The sequence below is a fragment of the Asterias amurensis genome, chromosome 2 (assembly GCF_032118995.1).
Source record: "Asterias amurensis chromosome 2, ASM3211899v1".
NCBI classification, from domain to species: domain Eukaryota; kingdom Metazoa; phylum Echinodermata; class Asteroidea; order Forcipulatida; family Asteriidae; genus Asterias; species Asterias amurensis.
The window spans coordinates 11,173,026-11,195,158 of record NC_092649.1 but is presented as its reverse complement, the minus strand read 5'-3'; the positions used below and the strand labels follow the sequence as shown (position 1 = coordinate 11,195,158).

Below are 22,133 nucleotides of genomic sequence, written 5' to 3'. Positions count from 1 at the left end.
TTTATAAGCGTCTAGCCAGACCTAAGATGGGTGATTTTTAAGGATCGTTTTTTGTCTTCTTCCAGATGTGAGAAAACTGCAACCTGTGGCGATGAATCACTTGAATCAAAGGTGGCATCGAATAAAGCTCTGAATAAATATCTGAATAACGCACCAGCCTCGTATGGGGGCGCCCTGATCCAGTTCCCAAGTGGGGAGTATTTCTATATTTGTACTCGCAACAACAACTTCTCCAATCGGAGCCAGAAAGGCCGCCTGGTCGTCAAGCAGTGAGTCTATAATCCAAGGATGGGTCATTTTAAAGGAAGCTTCTGAGTGAATAACTTATATTCATATAACACAAATTTTAAGCTGTGTATTTGGTGGCGGTTATTTAAAAGTTAACATCAATATAATCAGGGAATCAATGTGTGGTGAAGAGGTTTTCAACTAGTGGTTTAATCCCAACGAGGCCTGGTTCTTGATAATTTTACCGAGACGAAGTCGAGGTAAATTATCAAGAACCAGGCCTCGGCGGGTTTAAACCACTAGTTGAAAACTGAACCGGTTCCGTTCGTGCGCATGCGCGTATAGTCTTGGTGCATATTCACTGGTTTTCCTTTCACACCCAGCGCGGCCAACTCGCCTACAGGGCCTGCATCGCCCGTAACAAGAAACGTCTTTCATCAAGACTAGCGCGGACAACCGGTTATAAACACTGGTCATTATCAACGGTTTAAACACCCCACGTGACGCGCTCTCCACCAATAGGCATAGCGAAACTGTCTGAGGTATTTATGAATATCGGTTCAAAGGATTAATATAACCTTTGGAACGGTTCGATTGTTTTGATTCTATATAAATTTAGATGTAGGCCTACTCAATAAAACTAACATCTGACAATTTAATTTCACACTTTGAGATATCGCCGACCGGAGTGAATTAAGAAGAAATATTTCTTTTTTTATGCCTAAAGTTTACAAAATTGTTGGCCTCACATCTTGTGATTTTCACTTTTTGGGTCAGTTTGCAAAGTGGTCAGGTCCGACGTCTTTTCCAGCGCTGGACTTTCGCCTCATCATTAGTGTTTTTTTACTCTTATGATTTTGAAATGTTACCCCTTGTGTTTCTTTCACTTGTTGGCCTGATGAAATTGCTGAACTTACCCCCTTTGCATGATTTTGTAATTTGTATGCCTTAATTTGATACAATTGCTGAAATTTGCAAATTTGTTGCCTAAATTTGATCAATTTTTTTTTTATTTCTTTAATTTTGTCATACATTTGATAACATTACTGGATTTACACCTTTTGGTTCTTGTTTCACTTTTTGGCCTAAATTTGGTTGAAATGCTACGAGGACCAATACCCTATTGCAGTGATTCCGCTTCCAACAAATTTCTTAAAGCGCTGCAAAGGACTCAACCTAGGTTTCCAGGTTTCCTTGCCTTGGGGTGGGTGCCAATTAATAAGTTTGAAAAAGTACTCGAATCCTTTGAAGCCATTGGACGCTTTCGGAATATATTTTTTTTTAAAGTTCACAGATTTACAAATAACTTAAAGGGTTTACAGAAGGTAATGGTGAAAGACTTCTCTTGAAATATTATTCCATGAAATGCTTTACTTTTTGAGAAAACACTAAAACAATATCAATTCTCGATATCGAGAATTACGGGTTTATTGTAAACACATGTCAAGACACGGCGGAACGTGCGGAAACAAGGGTGGGTTTTCCCGTTATTTTCTCCGATGACCAATTGAGCCTAAATTAATCAGTTTGATGCACCTGAACATAAGATATTCACTACATGACATGCTTTAAAGAGTTCTATAAGTGTGTATTCCAACTCTCACCGTTGTTTGAACCAGCAGACAGATTTTTAAAACGAAAATGGAAATTTGGTTATTATGACAAGTAAATTTCTTGCATAAAATTATTCAGGCATTGATATTTTAAGTTAAAGTGTACAAAAAACATTACATTTAATGCATATTTAATACAATTTAAATGACGAAAATCACAATTCGTGTCAGATCATGATATTCACTCCCAAAAATTTGTATATGAGAAACCCTTTTCTCTGATTTTGGAGGGTCGGTGTCCGTTCATGAACTTTGTGACCAGAGACGCGGCTGGTACCCACTATCACTATAGAGCATGGATGGATTCGACATCAACACCTATATATCGTTTTGTGTTTTAATTAAGTTAAAAACACATATTAACTCCTTCCTACATTGTTTGTTTTCCTCCAGATGCGATAAACTGTATTCAAATAAATGAAAAAACTAATTAACAGACATAGACAACTTAGTTAGAGTGTTTATGTTTATTATATATGTTTATTTAGCTGGGACGATAGCGCAAAGTTAACATGACTACAACACGAACTTTCGTTATTGCCGTCAGGAAAGGTTTTTTATCTTCTTCGGCGGTTGGCATAACAATTTACTTGTAATGAGCAATGGAGACCTGCTGATTGTATACAACATTTGTTTATAGGCATCTGAAAGCGGCAATTGTTGCACGCTGTGACTGGGTCCATGGCGTTTTTAACACCTGAGGAGAAAATGCCCCCTCGGCGAAAATGGCACCCGAGTCCTTCGAGAAGAGGAATATTAATGTTACCAAGGTATAACAAAACAATTGTTGCACGCTGTGACTGGGGTCTATGGGTTTTGTACACCCTCGGGGGAAAGTGGCACCCGAGGCGAAAAATGGCACCCTCGGCTTCGCCTCGGGTGCCATTTCCCCCTCGGGTGTACAAAACGCCATGGACCCCGTCACAAGACCCTTCCCATGAAATATGTAAATTGCACATAGCGCGTGCGCACTAACGTTTTGGTTGGCAAAATGAGGGAACATCGCGCTGTTTTGTACACGGCTAATGGGTGTGTGACGCAGACGCGATTGCGCGTCTGCTTAGTGCACAACTCTATGGCGTTTGCCAACCAACAGGGTCTGTACGCATGCGTGAATGTAATTAGCATATTTCATGGGAAGGGTCCATTGTATAATCTACAGTGGCTGAGTGATGTTCACCGGTATACATTACCTTGATCGTTCCAACCGTTGATCAATTTCGAGCGCTTAGTACAAAACAACCGCGGGTTCGAGGGAACAGTGAAAACGTGATTTAAACTATGTAATAATGTTTGAGGATGACAACAATACTTCGAGAAGAGGAATAAGGTTTAACAAAACAATTGTTGCATGCTGCATGGACTCCGTCACAGCGTGCAACAATTGTCTATTGTTACAATTACTTATAAGTGGGTCAGGTCATATTTTGGCTCAAACCGTACTCCGTTGCATGTGTGGGCGACTCCTCACAGCGTGATTACGTTTCAACCAATCAGAATTTCCGAACACATAGCCTTATATTGAACTCACTTAAAAAGTAAAACATGGAAGCTTTCAATATACTATTGAATTGTACAGACTAGCGCAATGATATTAGACCTACAAGGGGGCGTAATCGAAAGTAGTTCCATGTCTATAACTTGACTGTCCTCCGGCAGAGGTTCCATAGACGCTGCCGGAGTGGTGGATGTTGGGTAAGTTTTGTTTTCAGTGCTGCTCAAGATTGATTTTCTTTATGCATATAACTATTCTCAGTTAATGTTAGCATGCAACTGCACAACTATGTACATTACGCTTTTTAAGACACTGCGGCTACCTTTGGTAGTTGTTAGAAACCCAGTATTCTCACGTGGTGTATCCCAACACTAGCATGTGAAAATTTTGATTCAATTGGTTCAACTGGTCATCGAAGTTGCAAGAAAATAGTGAAAGAAAAACAAACACTTGTCGTACATTAGTTTTTGACCTTTCAGAATGCCCAATAAAAGACTTCAGGACTAAGGACTTCCAACTGTTTGAGTGAGAAATTACCTCTTTCTAAAAAACCACACTACTTCAGAGGAAGCTTTATCTCACAATGTTTTATACTCTCAACAGCTCCCATTGTTCGTTACCAAGTTAGCTGTTATGTAACAGTTATTTTGAGTAATTGTCAATAGTGTCCAGCGCAATAGGCATGGGCAGTGCGTATGATGTCATAATAACATTTCCCCCTTTCTCCTTCCGTGGAATAGCTTGTATTCATCTCTTTATACTTTTCCTTGCAAATTACAAGACACATAAATTGTCTGGCTTTGAGGCTTTGGGATCAGTAGTTTTGACAAAACTATAAACGTCGATTTGTTCAACTTAAATCTTCTTAGGGTAGAAACGGTAGCAGCTATGCAGTATGTTGATGGTAGTCTCTTTTTGATTGCGAATACAAAATAAATTGGCATCAGTGTCTTACATAACATTATATAAATTAACGTCTTGTTAAAAATGGCAGTAAATATTGTTTAAATGCACTGGACGCTATTGGTAATTGTTAAAGACCAGTCATTTCAAAGTTGAGCTCAATTGGTCGTCGAAGTTGCGAGATAATAATGAGAAAAAACACCCTTGTCACACGAAGCTGTGTGCTTTCAGATGCTTGATTTCGGGACCTCAAAATCTAATTCTCATGTCTCGAAATCAAATTCGTAGAAAATGCAATTTTTTCTTGAAAACTACACGTTACTTCAGAGGGAGCCGTTTCTCGCAATGTTTCATACTACCAACAGCTCCCCATCACTCGTTACCAAGTAAGGTTTCATGCTAAAAATTATTTGAGTAATTAGCGTTAGTGTCCACTGCCTATAAGTTCAGTCAATCCGCACCACACACAAAATCCTTTCTTTTTATCTGACAGAAATATGGGTTTTCGTGCGTGACCTCGGTATGAATAAAATGGCTTCTGGAATTCTGTCATTTTCGGTCTTTTCTGAAAAGTCTCAACAAAAATAATGTACCAGTAAATTGAAACGAAGAACATATCTTTCGTTTTGTTTGAAAAAAAACCCGGTGCAACTCACATTATAAAAGAGAAATGTGTACGTCCCTAAGGGCTAAAATATATATATAAGCGTTGGTAGGCATTCGTAATATACTCATGAGATATTGGTAAGGTGATGGCAGACCGAGGACGATAGAGGGTTGAGACCGAGATGAAAATATTCACTATCCAACCGCCATTTTGGGCGAACTCATCGCGAATTTCAAACATTCATATTCGCAAGATATTCGCCCAAGTGTGAGAGTAGCATTATATGAAATGGTTGCGAAAATAGAACTACCTGTTGCAAACTGCTAGCCAACCAAAAGGACCTATGGCGTAAATGCAAACAAATAGTTCTTGGCCTGATGACGTTTCGAAGGCTTAAAGCCACCTGGAAGTGGTATTTTTTTCAAAATAAAGCTTTTGTCACTAATATATAATTTCTTATGTTATTTACAAATTTAAGAGTAGACCCCGACCCGCTGTTCGTGACGTCAATCGAGGCAGACTTTGCCTGTAATGCGTAGAGTAAACACAATTGCAAAGTACATGTACGGACCAAGTCGTGATTTTTTATTAATTTTTTTTTTTTCGGCAATGCCGACCAGGTATATTGCTGCTGAATGCAGAAAAACACTTTTTGAAATGTACCAACTCACGACTTGGACATACATGTACTTTGCACGTGTGTTTACTATACGCAGTGCAGGCAAAGTCTGCCTCGATTGACGTCACAAAAGGGGTAGGCGGAGTCAGCCCCCAAACAACTTTATATATTTTTTAAACATATAAATCGTGACAAACAATTACTAAAAAAATTGTTGTATTGTTCGTAAGCATATACTCTTATGTTTGAAAGAAAAAAATAAATCTATTTCCAGGTGACTGTAAAAGAACGAGGAAGATTGGTGAAACGTCAGGCCGAACTATTTTTTGTTTGTATCTTGTAAAGGTTGTAATAAAATATATTTAGCATTAAAAAAATATTGTTTGCATCCAGATATTTTAGTGAGATCAATATCAGAATTATTATAAGCTATTTCCAGAAAGGATTATTATCATTTAATTGTCGACTATTTAAACTCTGGGAAAAGGAACCTTTCTGTTATTCACACCTTTCAATTATGCTTGATCAGTTGAAAATTATGGTCTGAAACATATTACCCATTAGGTAATTATAAAATAAATTATTTTAAGAGGCTTAACAAGTCATTAAAAAGTACAATAGATTACCTGCCAGTACAATTTTGAAAGGCATTAACGTTCGACAACAGACCCATTATGGCGTTCCTGACCAGCAACAATAACGGTTCAAGGCCTGTATCAAGCTTTTATAGAGGATCAAAAGACCAGTTTTGACTATGTGGCGTTCGAGACATAAAACCTGCCTTACGAAAACCAATTAAAAAGCAATCAATTAAAAGCTTTAATAGGCATGTTAACTTTGTATCAGGGATAAAGAATAACATTATTTTTTATTTTTATTTATTTTTTTTTTTTTGGGGGGGGGGTACCCATAAGCACCGATGGTGTACACCAATAATACAGTTAAAAGCTGTTGAGGCGTTCGAGACATAAAACCTGCCTTACGAAAACCAATTAAAAAGCAATCAATTAAAAGCTTTAATAGGCCTAGATGTTAACTTTGTATCAGGGATAAAGAATAACAGTATTGTTATTATTATTATTATTATTTGGTGTACACCAATAATACAGTTAAAAGCTGCTACCTCTCTGTGACTACATGGCGCTCCTGCTAAACATCTGCCTTTTATTACGATGTGGTGGACTTTATAGGAGCGCAGAATGTTTTGTTTGAGTGTATACAGACAAATATTGCATTGCACCACTTTGGTGTTTACACCACCGGTGTATTAAATGCACCGCAAACTAATTACTCAAAACAATTGTTAGCATAAAAAAAATTACTTGGTTACGAGAAATGACGAGTTGTTGATTGTATAAAACATTGTTAGAAAACTGCTCCCTCCGAAGAAACGTAATTTGTTGAGATTTTTTGAGGTTTCTCACTCAAATTTTAAAACGACTTCAATTAAAGTCTTTAATTGTGCTTCTGAATGAACACAAATCTGTGCAACACAAAAAGGGTGTTTTTTTATTTCATTATTCTCTTGCAACTTCGATGATCAATAAATTGAGCCCAACTTTTCACAGGTCGTTATTTCACCGTTGGGATATACAAAGTTTGAATGCTGGTCTTTGACAATAATTACCAATCAAGCTCATTGCCTTCAAGACCATTCCGCGACAATTGGGAGCCGAAAAGACTGGTACCCGTTTGACGGTGGTTGACATTACTCTCTATACTTTAGTTCGGTGCCTACGTCACGATGACGCGCTACCAGGCGATATCGCAAGGCATTAATCAAAAAACCTCATAAAAGTCGTAATTATCGCTTTTACGCCCTGACAGAGGGAAGTAATGAAAGTTACCGGAGGAAAGCGCGTAAGCAACTTAAGTGTCAATTTAAAGACCTGGTTAAATGTCAAGTCGTGAACTTTGCTGAACTTCTTTTAAAATGTCTTCATATAATAAGGAAATCGAATCTAAGACTATAAAACGATTTAAATTGTGTACAAAAAAAACCCAATAATTTCGAATACCCTTATCCAGCGCTTTTCTGAGAAATTCGCGAAAAGCTGTGTTACGTAATCACTCATGTTACGTCATAGTTGGGAGCTCCAATTTGTATCTCCGCTTTGTTGCAGCGTGGCGGTACAACAAAGTAAGCTCCCAAGAATGACGTCAGAGCATTGCCATTTCGACGCGCGTGTCCAAGTGTATAAAATTATATCAAAATTACATTTCAATGGTGAACAAACGCATTATAAACAAGTTTAAACGGCATTTCTGTCAACAACATTCCGCTCAAGAAGCTGTTAAAGTTTCAAGAGAACAATAATATTGGAAAATCCACAATAATGTTCAGCTAAAGTATACAAATATTTGTTTTATATAACTGACATAACTGACATATAGATCCTTGTCATTTGATGTATTTTAAAAGTATAACATTATGAAAAATTACACAAATTAACTGACAGCCAAAGGTCACAGGTGCTCCTTTGTTTTAGCAGCGGCTCGGCGGCGATGATACTGCTCAAAAACATTGGGATCAAGGATGATCCAAACTGTTGAATGGGAAATGCTATTCCCCATGGGCTAATAGGTCTTTTTGATCGCCGGTGCAGATGGGAGCAATAGTGAATGTCACGTGAAGTAAATTCCACCAATCAAATGACAAGGATCTGCGATATGTCAGTTTTTTTTTATATAATCAGAATTATTGGTGTTCTTGTGGCTTCTTCGATGAGGTTGAGCTCTGCACATGAGCCAAGCTGATTCTTCTGTCTAGAACCCACTGTGGTTCTTATGGGAAAACTTGACGATAAACGTGATATTACTTTTCCCCAAACTTAACTACACTGCAAAAGTTGGTTGACCCCGTGCGCGTTTGTTCATTAAAAAAATCGAACACAGCGTGTTATAATAACGCTAGTTTCTGCAAAAATCTTCCACGTTAAATAAATAAAATTTGTCATTATTTCAGATTGTTACACAGCATTTGGAGTTTGAACATCAGGCTTAGAGTGATATACAACGATGCTACGATTTGTTGCAGTTTTGCTGCTGGCGGCGCTGGTCAGCGTCCAGGCAGACATGTTCTTCCATAACCCACGGGGTTCAAACAACAGGTTGAACGAGAAAACTGCTAGTCGTAGGAACAACAACCGACTGTTTGACTCGCAGGTAAGTGTTCACTGAGCAATATCGCCGAAACTTTCTTTGTTTTCGCTGAGCGATATAGCCGAAACTTTCTTTGTGTTCACCGAGCGATATCGCCAAAACTTTATTTGTTTTCGCTGAGCAATATCGCCGAAACTTTCTTTGAATTCGCTGAGCGATATGGCCTAAACTGTCTTTGTTTTCGCTGAGCGATATCGCCTAAACTTTCTTTGTGTTCGCTGAGCAATATCGCCGAAACTTTCTTTGTTTTCGCTGAGCAATATCGCCGAAACTTTCTTTGTTTTTCGTCGAAGCTCCAGAACACTGCTTCTATGAGGTCGTTCACACGCCGTACTAAAGTTGGTCTAAGTCCACTTAGACCGGTTCGGGTTCAACTTTTGTGCGTGTGAACGCAAATAAAGTTAGACCGGATCGGGTTTAAACCCCAAAACTTAAACCGTCCAGCGAGGCGGTCTAAGTCTAAACCGGTTCGGGTTTATCTTTTAACACTGCGTGTGGACAGAATGACATCCGGTTTTAACTCACAACGGACTACCCATTGTGTGGTTCAATGCACACGCCCGGGACCCGGAGTATTTGTATACGGTTTCTGTTGCCTCTGATGCTGAAAAGCACCGAGTATTTATATTACTTTCTTGCCGCTTACCGAGTTGGCGAAACCCTCTCGATCGGTGTATGCAGTTTAACACAGGCCCACGCCCATGATTTATTAAATTCTGAAACAAAATTATATTTTCCAAGCTTTTTTTGTTGAGTGTCCTACAATAAATTGAAACTGCTTTTCATGCGTATACTACGAGCGCAGCGAAGAAGCATTTTTGTAATGCTTCTCACATGTACAGCGCTGCCATCCCATAGTGATCACTCTCTGATATCCCATAGTTATCCATCACCGATCCCGTGGATGTGCCTTTCTATTACTTTCAATCTTGGAGAATGAACTGCAGTGGGCGCGAGGCTGTGTGTAGGGGAAATTCCCTACGCCAGCAATATCACCACGTTGTTGGGAAGTTGGGAAAATACTGCAAAGTAAATGTATTTACGTAACTTGCACGTGTGTAGTTGTGTTTATGAACGAATCAGAATAAAAATCGCGGCACCAGCTTTTGAGAGATCGCAACTTCCAATCGATTGAAGTACAAACTAAAAGTATTTATTAAATCGGAAACAGTGGTATAAAACAAAACACAAAAATGAAACGTGTTCTGTTTCATGGAATATGGACAATATTTTGGTGAGTTTTCTCGGCGGTTTGTATCAATATTTTGTTCGTTTAAAAAAATAATTTCGAGTCGTGTTCATGTTTGTTTTAAGTGCCCATATCCTCCTAACGGTAAAACTGTTACCGCGTTCGATTGAGCCATTTGTATCCAATAATTATGCCCTGTCTGATCATCCAGGGCATGGGACACTCAGTATCTCGGCATACTCGGTGCGTGAATCTGATGAACAAAACCGGATGTTAGAGCAACGGGTCGCGTCTACTTTGACCTCTTAAAACCGAAGATAAACCGGATCGGGTTTAACTCTGTGCTGTCTGAACGCAATGGGTTTTTATTTTTACGACCACCCCCCGCTGCTCGTAAAAGTTAGACCGGTTCGGGTCTAAGTTAGCACGCTGTCTGAACATACCCAAAGTATCAACTTCCGTCATTAAAAAAAACCCTCTCGGTTTAACATTATTGTGTAAATGTTTGTTTGGTAACTTTGTTTTATCATTAAAAAGCAAGCAGCCAAAGATTACCAAAACAACCACCCGACCCCAAGCCAAACTTGGAGCACATTAGGTTAAAGCCATCCGCAATACTGTTTGCATAATTTGCTTTTAGCGGGAATATTTATTCCCCTCGGTATAAAGTTTTGCAAAATGAATTCCAGGTTGCAAAGTGATGGTGCATTGCAACATTATTTGTCATCTGTTTTTTATTAGAATAACAACAGAGGCGGTTACAATGCTGGAGATGCGAAAGCCAACGCTGCTGCTAACGAGAGGCAACAATACAACATGGTAAGTTATTTTTTTATATTTTCTTTTATATATATTTTTTTATTATTTGTTGATCCAGAACTCCCAAAGTTGGGTATCAATTTCCCAAGATCTTGGCTAAGCCATCGCTCGTTTTATCCTAAGCAGCGACAATGCTGGTGAGGTCCAAACGCAGTGTGTACTTTGAGCCACGCTTGGAACTACAGTCACATGGATGGACAACCAGTGATTAAAGCCATTGGACACTTTCTGAGCAGAACAAAAATTAAAAGTTCACAGATTTACAAATAACTTACAGGGTTTACAGAAGGTAATGGTGAAAGACTTTCCTTGAGATATTGTTCCATGAAATGCTTTACTCTTTGAGAAAGCATTAAAACAATTATCAATTCTCGATATCGAGAATAACACATGTCATGATACAGCGAAACGTGCGGAAACAAGGGGGAGGGGTTCCCGTTATTCCCCCCCCCGACTCCGATGACCGATTGGGCTTAAATTTTCACAGGTTTGTTATTTTTATATACATGTATAAGTTGTGATACACGAAGTGTGGGCCTTTGGACAATTCTGTATACCAATGTTGTGCGATTGCTTTAACACCATACACAACACGCGCTCAGTTCAAAATCCTGAAAATTCCACAGGCTGCACTGCAGGGCATACAACATAAACTTGTTTTGTTTTTTAAGTCCAAGACAAAATAAGCCTGGATCATTCCTCCTGCGAATAATTCGGAAGAGTTGCTGTCTCCTGCGAAATATTCGCAGTGAAAACGGAGACATAACATCAACATTCGTATCCCACTCGCATTCGCACTCGCATTCGCAGGAAGTATGAACCGGGCTTTAGGTGAAAAATGTGAATGTTTTTTATCATTGAAGAAGAGATCATCTGGAACGTATTTGCCTGTAAAACGTATAAGCCCCATTTGACACTGGCTATAATGGTTTCAGCCGGACACAATGTTGTAAAGAAAACAAAACATGGAAGAATGTTCTTTCAGACTAGTCGAGTCGAGACTGAATAAAACAACTATGATACCTAAAAGTACCACCTAACAGGTTTAGTCTATGGACTGCAAGAGAGGTTTGAACTCTGCCGAAATATTATTCACTCAGGAACCCGAACAAGCTGGGTATTAAACGCAAACATTATATTTCAAAATTCTTTCGCTTCCATTTTTCGTCCTCAGAAATACTTTGCAAGTGGCTCAAGCGGCGAGAGTCACATGACTGTCGAATGGACCAATCAGCACGGCTGTGGAGATAACGATAATGTCAACTGTAATGTTGTGCTGCAGTATATGTGCCAGCCTGATACCGATAGTGCTGGTAAGGACTAAGGACGAAATCCGATTAAAATGATAGAGAGGAAGAGAGAGAGAGAGAGGGAGAGAGGGGGGGGGGGGTGGGGTGGTGAAAGGGATAAAAAAGGACAAAAATTGGTATTCTCTTTACGACACTAATTATGAATAAATCTATGCAAGTTTATGGGTGTAGTCAGTGCACGTTGACCTTATTGCGGTTGTTTGAGAACATAATTATTGCGAAATCCGTTTAAATGTGCAATTTTGTTTGCCAAGGATTTGGAACAATCTTCCTATGGTCATTGGTAGAGTTAAAATTTCTAAAGACTTCTTGTTCATGTTACAAACTTTCATGAGCGTTATCAGTGCCTTATCCATTTGAATTTGAATGTAATGTTATCTTGTTATTTTGCAGTTCCTGAAACTCTTCGCAATGGATTTGCTACGAACAAACAGGGCTACATGAAGCTCGCAAGCGTCACCGAAAAGAAAAACCGAGCAGATGCTCGTCGAAGAAACTCGGTGAAAGACGACCGTGGATTACATGAGAAATTTGATTGGTACGACAAGTGCTTCGGCAGGGAACGTAACATGGGTAAGTCAATCGCCATGACCTTTCCATCCTGCAACTTTGGCCAGAAAATTTAGCTCCACAATCTGTTGGTGGACAGAAAAACTCAAACTATAACGACCAACAGTTACCTGTAACCATACATGGCGCACCAACAACAAACTTACACGCTCACACATTGGTTCAACTGTCAGTTTCGTAATTTGTTTGATATCAGTGCCGTTTTGGACTGCTGACTCATAACTTTGTAATAAGATTGCTTCCTTTTATTTGGCTAAAAAAAATCTGGCTTATCAAACTATTAAAAAATAGCTTCCAACTGGTGCAATTAATAACGACATTTTGCCGAAGCATTCATATTCTTTACTTTGCCATTCTTATTCCAGGTTTGTTCACCGCTGATCAAAATCTTAAAGCCGACAATGGACTTGGATACAGCTCCTCAATCTACACCCGCCAGAATAACAATGGCGGTAGAAGTGGCTATGAGTGTCCAGAGGAGAGGGACTATTACCCTTACTGGCACCCCTCCCCCTGGAAAGATATTGCCGTCTTGGTCCACGATACGAGCCTGTGCGGGTAAGGAGTCAGGGACGCATCAACTTGAAAGGGCTTATATATTTTAAGATGTTCAATATTATTGAAAACCACAATGCCTAAATCTTTGAAGGAAAGTTACGCAATAACTGATTTTATAGAGGCCCTTACTATAGTTTATAGCAGTCTTTGAAATTGAATTGCCCCAAGTGTATGAAACTTCCTTTTTAACATTATTAAGGCTACATCAGAGGCATACCGTTATAAATAAATTAAATATGCTTTGCTCCCCTTCACCCCTTTCATTTGATTGGTTGCTGCTGAATAACATTGCTATACGTAATAACTATTAATAACAAGAACCTTATTAGGGATGTGTGTGGTATGACGTGTGCCAAAGCAATAGGCGAGTGAATACTATGGTTAGACTTAGTAATGAGTTTTACAAGGTAACCCTAAGCCTCTGTGGTAATGAGCTTTTGTAGTGTGTTTGTTGAATGTAGGACGGCGGAGAGTGACCCCAAAACACTTATTTGTTTCATTATTAAGTTGGCGGACTGCAGACTGTGGTCGATCATGCCCATTCCTTTAAGGGTTTCACATTAAGCTTCAATGATAATTGCCTACTGGTTTTAGTACACTTTTCAAGGTTTTTGGAGTGTTGTTGAGGACGTGTTATGACATTGATTGTTTTATTGTTGTTGTATTATGCTTGTCGTCCTCTATTTGTCTCATTATAGTTAATGGGTGCCAGCAGAACTTGAAATAACTAACTTGTCCTTCAGTCAAAACATGCTAACGAAAGTACAACTAAAGTTACCTGGAGTTTATGGCGGGTGCAACCATGTAACACACTTCTTTTTGGGACGAGTGTTGGCTCTGAAAGAGCTATACATACATAGCCAACACTTGACCCAAAAGAGATATTTTATATATGGTTTACTTGAAACTTTGCTAGTTCTTACTTCATTATTTATGTGCAAAGCTTCAATCATCATACAAGCTCTCATTTTTATGTTATAGATCGTATCAGTCAGCGAGCTATAATGTGCAGCAGAAATACGAGTGTGTGGAGCAGTACCCAAACGACGCCGGTAGGAAACACTGGTCACGATGGAACAATCAGCAAGACTGTACCAGTAATGGCGGTCAATGGCTGGCTTTTACTAACTACCTAGAGAAAGCTACACGTACGTTTACAAACACTCTTACTTTATGTACCACTAGGCGTCTTCATTTAGGGTCGGGGCGACATTTTTACATACATAGGGCTACATTTAGGTCAGGCGACATTTTGGTACAATTTGGGGTTACATTTAAGTCCGGGTGACATTTAGGTATAGATAGGAGCTACATTTAGGTGCGTGTACATTTAGGTACATGTTTGGGGCTCCATTGAGGTCCGGGCGACATTTTGGTAAAGGTTTGGGGCTATATTTAGGTCTGGCGACATTTAGGGCTCGGGCTACATTTAGGGACCCCACATTCGACCAACACGTGCAGGCCACAACGAAATATAAACACGTCGTCGTCATCCTCTCCCACTCATTTAAGTAAACAAAAAGTTACTACTGATCAGAAAAATACCCCTTCATAAACAACGCAGACTTTTACATTATTCGAATGTAAAATATGGCCGACTGTGCAAAGAAAGTTTTGTGTGTTGTTATAAATAAACTACATTTTGTTCTGAGCTACATTCGTATTCGGCATTTTTCCACTCGTAATGCAATGTAACATTCTGGTAAAACGGTTCTGTTGACTTGATACTGATTCTCGCTCCCTAATCAGAATTCACCAGCCAGGCCGAGTGTCAAGCAAGTAGTTCCAATGGGATTCAGTACGTATGGGGTCGACCAGAAGGAGAAGAGGATGAACAGTGTCTGGTGGCCCTAGATGCTCCTGAGTGTCTGGTATCTCCAACGACCCGTGTTAATCACCTTGGCAACACACCTGATGGTGAAGCCAGTCGCTACGAGTGGACATTGCCATATTTCCCCTCCGGTGAAACGCAGCGATGTGTCATGCGAATCAGGTATAGTATAGACTTGAGTCAACGTCTAGGTAATGGTATGAATGCGAATCAGGTATAGTGTAGACTTGAGTAAAGTCTAGGTATAGGCATTCGTCATGCGATTCAGGTATAGTATAGACTTGAATCAAGTCTAGCTATGGGGATGTGTAATGCGAATCAGGTACAATGTAGACTTGGGTCAAGTCTAGGTATATTTATGTGTGATGCGAATCGGGTCTAGTGTAGACTTGAGTCAAGTCTAGGTATATATTGTGTGGAGTCCGCATTGGGTATCAACAGAATACAACATGAGCAAAGATCAAACGGAGATAATACACAACAACAATCGGGTCCTAACAGGGGTGCGTTCCACTCGCGCAAACGACTCGCAACTGTTCGCGCAAACGTTTTTTATCTTTTGAACGATTGGCGCTTATACGCGATGTCAATATGGCGGCGCCCTAAAATGAAGATGGCGCGCACCATACGTAGTTTTTTTTTTTACTTTGTTTTTGCTGCAATAGTCCTCTTTTTGACATCATTACATCAATTAATGAACTTTTTATTCCAAATCTGTATTATCATCCACTGAAAATACAATGTAATTATGTTTGTGACAAAGAAATAATACGGTATGCTTGTCCGCCAGTTTAAAAACCACTCGCAAACACCTCAGAAGTATGTTCGCCTAAAGTTGCCAACGTTCGCCAACGGTGGCGGCGAACAACTCGTTCCACTTGAAATTGTTGGCGAACGTGCGCAACTGTTGGCAACGTTTGCGCGAGTGGAACGCACCCCCGGTCATCAGACCACTTCTATCATAGCCTTTAGTCAAGGCGCACGCGGCACACCGGATGGCACGCACAACCCCAAAAATGTAACGCACGAAAAAAGACTATCACCGCGAGCGGCGAAGCCGCGAAGCGCATTTACCAACTCGATTTGGGGCCTTATGTTTTTCTTTACATTTGCCAACGATTTTGGTGGGAGAAAATGTAATGCATAATGCATTAGCGTGGCGAGTTCGCTGGCCAAGAAGAAGCCACAATTTCTTGCATGACGTCACAAGAACGTTCGATGCAAATTCGTTACATTTTCTCCCACCAAAATCGTTGGCAAATGTAAAGAAAAACATAAGGCCCCCAAAACGAGTTAGTAAAGGCGCTTCGCCACTCGCGGTGATAGTCTTTTATTGTGCGTTACATTTTTGGGGTTGTGCGTGCTATCCGGTGTGCCGCGTGCGCCTTGACTAAAGGCTACTTCTATCAGTGCTTTCAATCTATCCTTAATTTTTGTAATACCTCGTCACTCTCCCCAATTACATTATTCAATAAAATAAAACTAGAGCTCTTGCATATTATGTCTAATGTTCCAGCATTAGTGAGACTGTATAATAAACGGTGATTTCATCAACAAGTATCTCTAACAGTTGGGTATAGTTTTTGGTATCAAGTTTAATCACATTTTTATCTTTAATAATAAAAAATAGCATTTTTTGTGCATTCATGCCTACAGCTTTTCTTTGTTTTTTTTAAGTCAGAGTTTGTTGTTTTTTGTAATTTTTCAACAATAATTATGAATGTAAACACGCCAATTTAAGTCTTTTTAACTTCTGTCGTGTATTTTTGTGATATTTTTAATAAACCTTAATGAATTGAATTGAAATTGAATTGAGTATACGCATGTATGTTTTGTTGCAGATATAACATCACTACTGGAGACTATGATCCACAGACGACTGACTTTAAATCTAATGGGGATGCGTAAGTATACATTTTACAATGGACACATTTTGTGTGAGTTATGTTTTTCAATGTCATCATAATATAGACCAACATGGTAATCATGTCATAAAGCCCAGCCTAAGTCCCACTTTAAGGTATATGTAGACATAATAAAATTATTGTGTGAGTACAATTGCAGGAACAATCCTTTCAATGCTTAGTATTACTACAAAAAATGTAAAACAACAACTTCAGTGATGCTTGCCAAAAATCTTGAGCCATTTAAAGAATGAAACATTAGTTGTCTACATCCTCCAGCAAGTTGTCATTTCTGTCTCTGTGTCTGGTATTTTCAGATCTCCTGTCAAAAATAGCCCCGATGTTGACATCGTGGCCGGTGTGCTGACCCTCCCTCTAGCTCTCAACACAGCTCAGTATGGCAGGACTTTCCAGGATCGCTCCCATGTTATGAAGATGATGCCACGACCTGCCGGTAAGGTTAAAGACACTGGACACCTTTGGTAATGTCAAAGACCAGTCTTCTCCTACGTGGTGTATCTCAACATTTATGCACAAAATGAAAAACCAACGAATAATTATTTAAACTCGGTCGCCAAAGTTCCGAGATAATAATGGAAGAAAAAACACCCTTGTCACACAAAGTTGTCTGCTTTCAGAATGCTTGATTTCGGGGCCTCAAAATCTGATTCTGAAAAAAAGGTCTCGAAATCAAATTTTGGGGAAAATTACTTCTTTCTCGAAATTACGTTACTTGAGAGCTGTTTCTCACAATGTTTTATACTATCAACAGCTCTCCATTGCTTGTGACCAAGTAATTTTGTATGCTAACAATTATTATTTTGAGTAGTTACCACAGTAGTATCCAGTGCATTTTTTTGTATAAAACGGGGATACCATCAGGCAGAGATATCATTGATGTAGGGATACCGACAAAGCGGTGCGCTTTAATTGGGGCCGTATTGTGGTCAGTTATCATCCCTAACAACAATTTCTCTTCCATTGTATAAATTCTTCAAATTACTGTTGGTTTGATAAAACAGGGTTGTAGCCTATCTTCAAGGAAAACAACAAATTAAAATCGAAAGAGTCTGCAAAAAGATATAGGTCAGACGAGGAAAGTATTTATCATAATCCTGATTTCAATGTTTACAGAACGTCATGCATGATTCCCCATAGTCAAACCACATACCGGTTGCTCTATTTATTAATGATTTCGCATTATACTTCTGTTCTAAAAGTTAAGCAAAGTTTATGTTGATTCATTACAGGATTGGAGTCGTCCACAATCTACAACCTGAACGTCCGAGGGAAACGCGGCAACCTGCAGCAGACAATCCCAGCAGTAGAATATGACTTCATCCCCAATAATCTAGAGATCAAGGATGGTGATCTAGTACACGTACAGTGGACAGGTGAACAATAACAACTAAAAAATGCTTTGCTTTTGATACCATTTACACAAGGCCATCCCAGGTGAAAGTGGAAGTTGAGACTAGTTTGTGAAAAAGTTTGTGGAAATAGATAGCGCCCTCTGTTGACAGCCTGATTCCACATGATCCCAGTCACTTTCTTAATCGTCATGTCTTTCAACAATGTTCACAAATAATTCCACGAAATCACCAAAAGTCACTGATTAATCTTCATCCATCAACCAGTTAATTCCAGCCCCGTGCGTGCAGTATAAAAGTGAGTAGGACTTTTCTTATTTTGTTATCTCTAAAGATGGGATATTGGGAGAAGTTTGGGGCAGTCACTTTGCCTGCTCGGGAAAAGTTTGTTATTTACCAGTTGCGATATGCAGTGTTAGACCGTAGTAACAATAAGTTTCCGAGCACTTTATCAAAGTTGTTGATTACTATAAGGTTATAATGCCGTATTTACTTCTATATGGAGCCTAATAATAATCCTGTTGCTCTCATAGTTCACATGCCAGTAAAGTAAATGTTCCAGTTATTTTAAAAGCCCTTTTTTGTTATTTGGATTAAGTTTGACCCTGTGCCTATCTTCTATAGTATTACGATGGAGTTGATTATGGATATTGAGGTTTTTCTGTTTTCCCTGTAATAGGCCTAATCTGTGCCTGTAATTCATTCTGTAGACTTCTTTAATTCATTCTGTAGAACCACAGGTAAAACGCACTGGTTAAAGATGATTAAACACACTCCAAAGTAGTTCACCACCTGTCTGGCTGTCTTAATTTTTCATTAACAGTCAACTTGTTTAAACTGTTTTCAACTGGAACTAACTGGTGCACAACAAATACCTATATTGAATTCAACTGGTTGCTCAACTTTTTGGATAAGAAACCAGTTGAAACCAGTTGAAAGAAGTATTGCCAACTGGAAATTATTTTTGTGTGGCGTCAAGGAACCAGCAAACCAGTTACCAATTCCCAGTCTGGACCAGTTGAGTGAAACCAGTTTAACTGGTGTTAACCAGTTGGGACCAGTTTACACCAGTTGAACTGATTTCAACTGAAACTTTCACCTGGGATGTTCATTAAATTTGTTCCTCGTCCAGTATTTGCATTAATGTAAAAACATTGAAGCAAAGACTAAATAGACCCATTTCTCCTATAGATAGTTACTAACTCTTGTTCATGTTCGGTTTGTGTTCACAGGATCCAATACTCACAATAACAATAATGCCGGTAATTCTGGATCAGGAAAGGCTGGTAAGTCACCCATCTTGAACTCTACCCTAGCCTTTTTAAAATGTTGTTTCATTCTAATGTTGTTTAATTCTAATGAACTTTCCACCGTAGAAATAAAACTGAAAACATATTGTTTTAGAAATTCTTTTTACACTCATTGTTCCATAGATCAAACCGTGGTATTTCTTCCTCCATAATCACACTGTACCCAAACTTTTTGTAAACTTCTTTTTTTTGCTTAACTGTAAAACTTTCTAAGGCAAACTTGATACATGTCATAGTCTCTTCTTTCAAATCAACAGGCAGCGATCGCAGCAATGTAGTTCAGTTGGAAGATAGACTCAAGAACTATCCACTGTCCTTTGAGGAAACTACGATGTGGACCAACGCACATGTGAAGTGGATCTACTTCCAAGACACTCCTAGTATCACTGCCAAGGACTTGGTGATCAACCTAGCTACGTCAGGATACTACCAGTAAGTTTCAATGGGACACATTGCTGGCTGGCATTAACTTGTCCCTGTTTTTGCTCTTTCCTGTTTTAGCAACTCATTTATTAGCATCAGACCTCAGACCTAAGATGGGTATCGACTTTTGTTTCGCTTATTGTTTTTTTCCAGATGCGAGAAAACTGCAACCTGTGGCGATGAGTCACTTGAAACAAAGGTGGCAGCAAATAATGCTCTGAATGTAGATCTGAATAACGCACCAGCCTCGTATGGGGGCGCCCTGATCCAGTTCCCAAGTGGCGAGTACTTCTATATTTGTACTCGCAACAACAACTTTACCAACCGGAGCCAGAAAGGTCGCCTGCTCGTCCAGTGAGTCTGTACTCCTTCGATGGGTCTACTCGAAGGAAGCGAATGAGTAAATATATTCCTATAACATAAATTAATTTGTGTACTTGGTGCCGGTTATTTAACAATTAACATAGGCCTATTCAACATTACTAAGGGAATCAATGTGTGGTGAAGAGGGTTTCAACTAGTGGTTTAAACCCAACGAGGCCTGGTTCTTGATAATTTTACCGAGACGAAGTCGAGGTAAATTATCAAGAACCAGGCCTAGCGGGTTTAAACCACTAGTTGAAAACCGATTCAACACATTTTGATTCCCATTCATAAATACCTTTTTGGTTAAAAGGCAAAATTAAATAAGAAACTCTGTAAAACTTATCCGTTTCCGAGTGCTTGAGCTCTGTATGTTGCCACCTCCATGGTATGTTCAGTATACACATGTTGGATGTACATGTACTATGTCCCTACGCGTGTGTTTTCGGGTTCCGTCCGTGCGCATGCGCGTATAGTCTTGGTGCATATTCGCTGGTTTTCCTTTCACACACAGCGTGGCCAACTCATGGGTAGCGCCTGCATCGCCCGTAACAAGAAACGTCTTGCATCAAGACTAGCGCGGACAACCGGTTATAAACACTGGTCACTATCAACGATTTAAACACTCTCACGTGACGCGCTCTCCAGGAATAGCGAAACTGTCTGAGGTATTTATGAATTTGGTTAAAAGGCATAGTAGAACTTTGGTTTTTGGGTTGGTTTGATTGTTTTGATCCTATATGAAAGTATGTACACAATAAAAATAACATCTGACATATCAATTTCACAAGATTACACTTTTTGAAAAATCACCGACTGAGAGCAAATTTTATGAAGCTATCTTTCATACGAACAAACAATCTGTAACGTTACTTATGTTCACATTTTGGGGTATGAAAAGTGATGTAGTTTTCCAAGTAACCCAGTACTTTGAACTGTAATGTTTCTCAAAATGCATAGTCAAAAGCTAATGTACTTCTTACCTTGTAAGTAAATGTAAACAGACCTTTTAAATGCAACTTTAATCGTGAAACTATAAAATAGCACCAAGAAAGGCTTAGATCTATTTAAGACTTTGTTGAGCTCGTCTAATTTGCCATTTACTTTAAACTCATACATTAATACATAAAAGATGAGAGACACCATATTGTACGTATTATGTACACTCGCCGAAGATTATTACTGCTATTCGTATTTTAAAAGTCTCTAAATACTGGAACTGTGTGTAATTTGCTGATATTTGATGACTTATTTATTAGTACGAATGATTGTAGGTCAAAGGATTGCTATACTTTATGACTCTCAAAATAAATTCCATTAATATTAAGGAGACATTTTTGAGCAAGTATAATGTGCTCATACTCGGTGTTGAGAATTAGATTTAAAAAAAAGGAAAATAATAAAAGGTCTCAATTGAGGAAATATACAAAGACTCGGTTTCCTGTAATTACTGGAAGATGTGAAGTACATGAACAAAGGAAAGAACAAAAGCTGTATCCATATGTAGGAATGTATAGACTACTTGAGTCAGGCTATGACAAACTCAGGGTTGTGGGCCTATTCAAGGTTCTTGATTTTCTCACTTTTTGCCTAAATTTGAATATATATTTTTTTATTTACTTTTTCGCCCAATTTGGATAAAAGTGCTGAACTTGTAACATGCCTACCTCTTGTGATTTTTTAAATTCGTATGCCTAAATTTCATAAGATTCCTGAACATACTTTTTTGCCATTATTTGATAAAACTACTGAACTAATGCCTTGTGATTTGTGGCACTTTTTGGCCAAATTTGTTGCTGTTGAGAGCAAATTTACACAAGGCTTAATAAAAGCCTTGTTGCTTTTGAGGGCAAAATTTG

At 39.0% G+C, this 22,133-nt stretch overlaps 2 protein-coding genes across 3 annotated transcripts in view; both read left to right on the top strand.

Moving 5' to 3' along the window:
- Positions 1-2,236, top strand: part of LOC139951155 (protein DD3-3-like) — a 14,567-nt gene extending 12,331 nt beyond the window's left edge. The window contains exon 12 of the mRNA XM_071950004.1: positions 66-2,236. Within this exon, the coding sequence (XP_071806105.1) occupies positions 66-273 (208 nt within the window). The 3' untranslated portion in view covers positions 274-2,236. The remainder of the gene's footprint in view (positions 1-65) is intronic.
- Positions 251-22,133, top strand: LOC139951138 (protein DD3-3-like). Of its 2 annotated transcripts, none has more exons than XM_071950003.1 (14): positions 251-269; positions 8,431-8,630; positions 10,558-10,635; positions 11,810-11,948; positions 12,339-12,518; positions 12,881-13,073; positions 14,055-14,221; positions 14,823-15,066; positions 16,746-16,808; positions 17,126-17,262; positions 18,059-18,202; positions 19,411-19,464; positions 19,746-19,920; positions 20,065-22,133. In XM_071950003.1, the coding sequence occupies exons 2-14, from the start codon at positions 8,484-8,486 to the stop codon at positions 20,267-20,269; spliced, it is 1,926 nt and encodes a 641-aa protein (XP_071806104.1). In that variant the 5' UTR covers positions 251-269; positions 8,431-8,483; the 3' UTR covers positions 20,270-22,133. The 2 variants fall into 2 exon arrangements, with proteins under 2 accessions (XP_071806104.1, XP_071806094.1); XM_071949993.1 differs by lacking the exon at positions 251-269 and adding an exon at positions 3,416-3,536.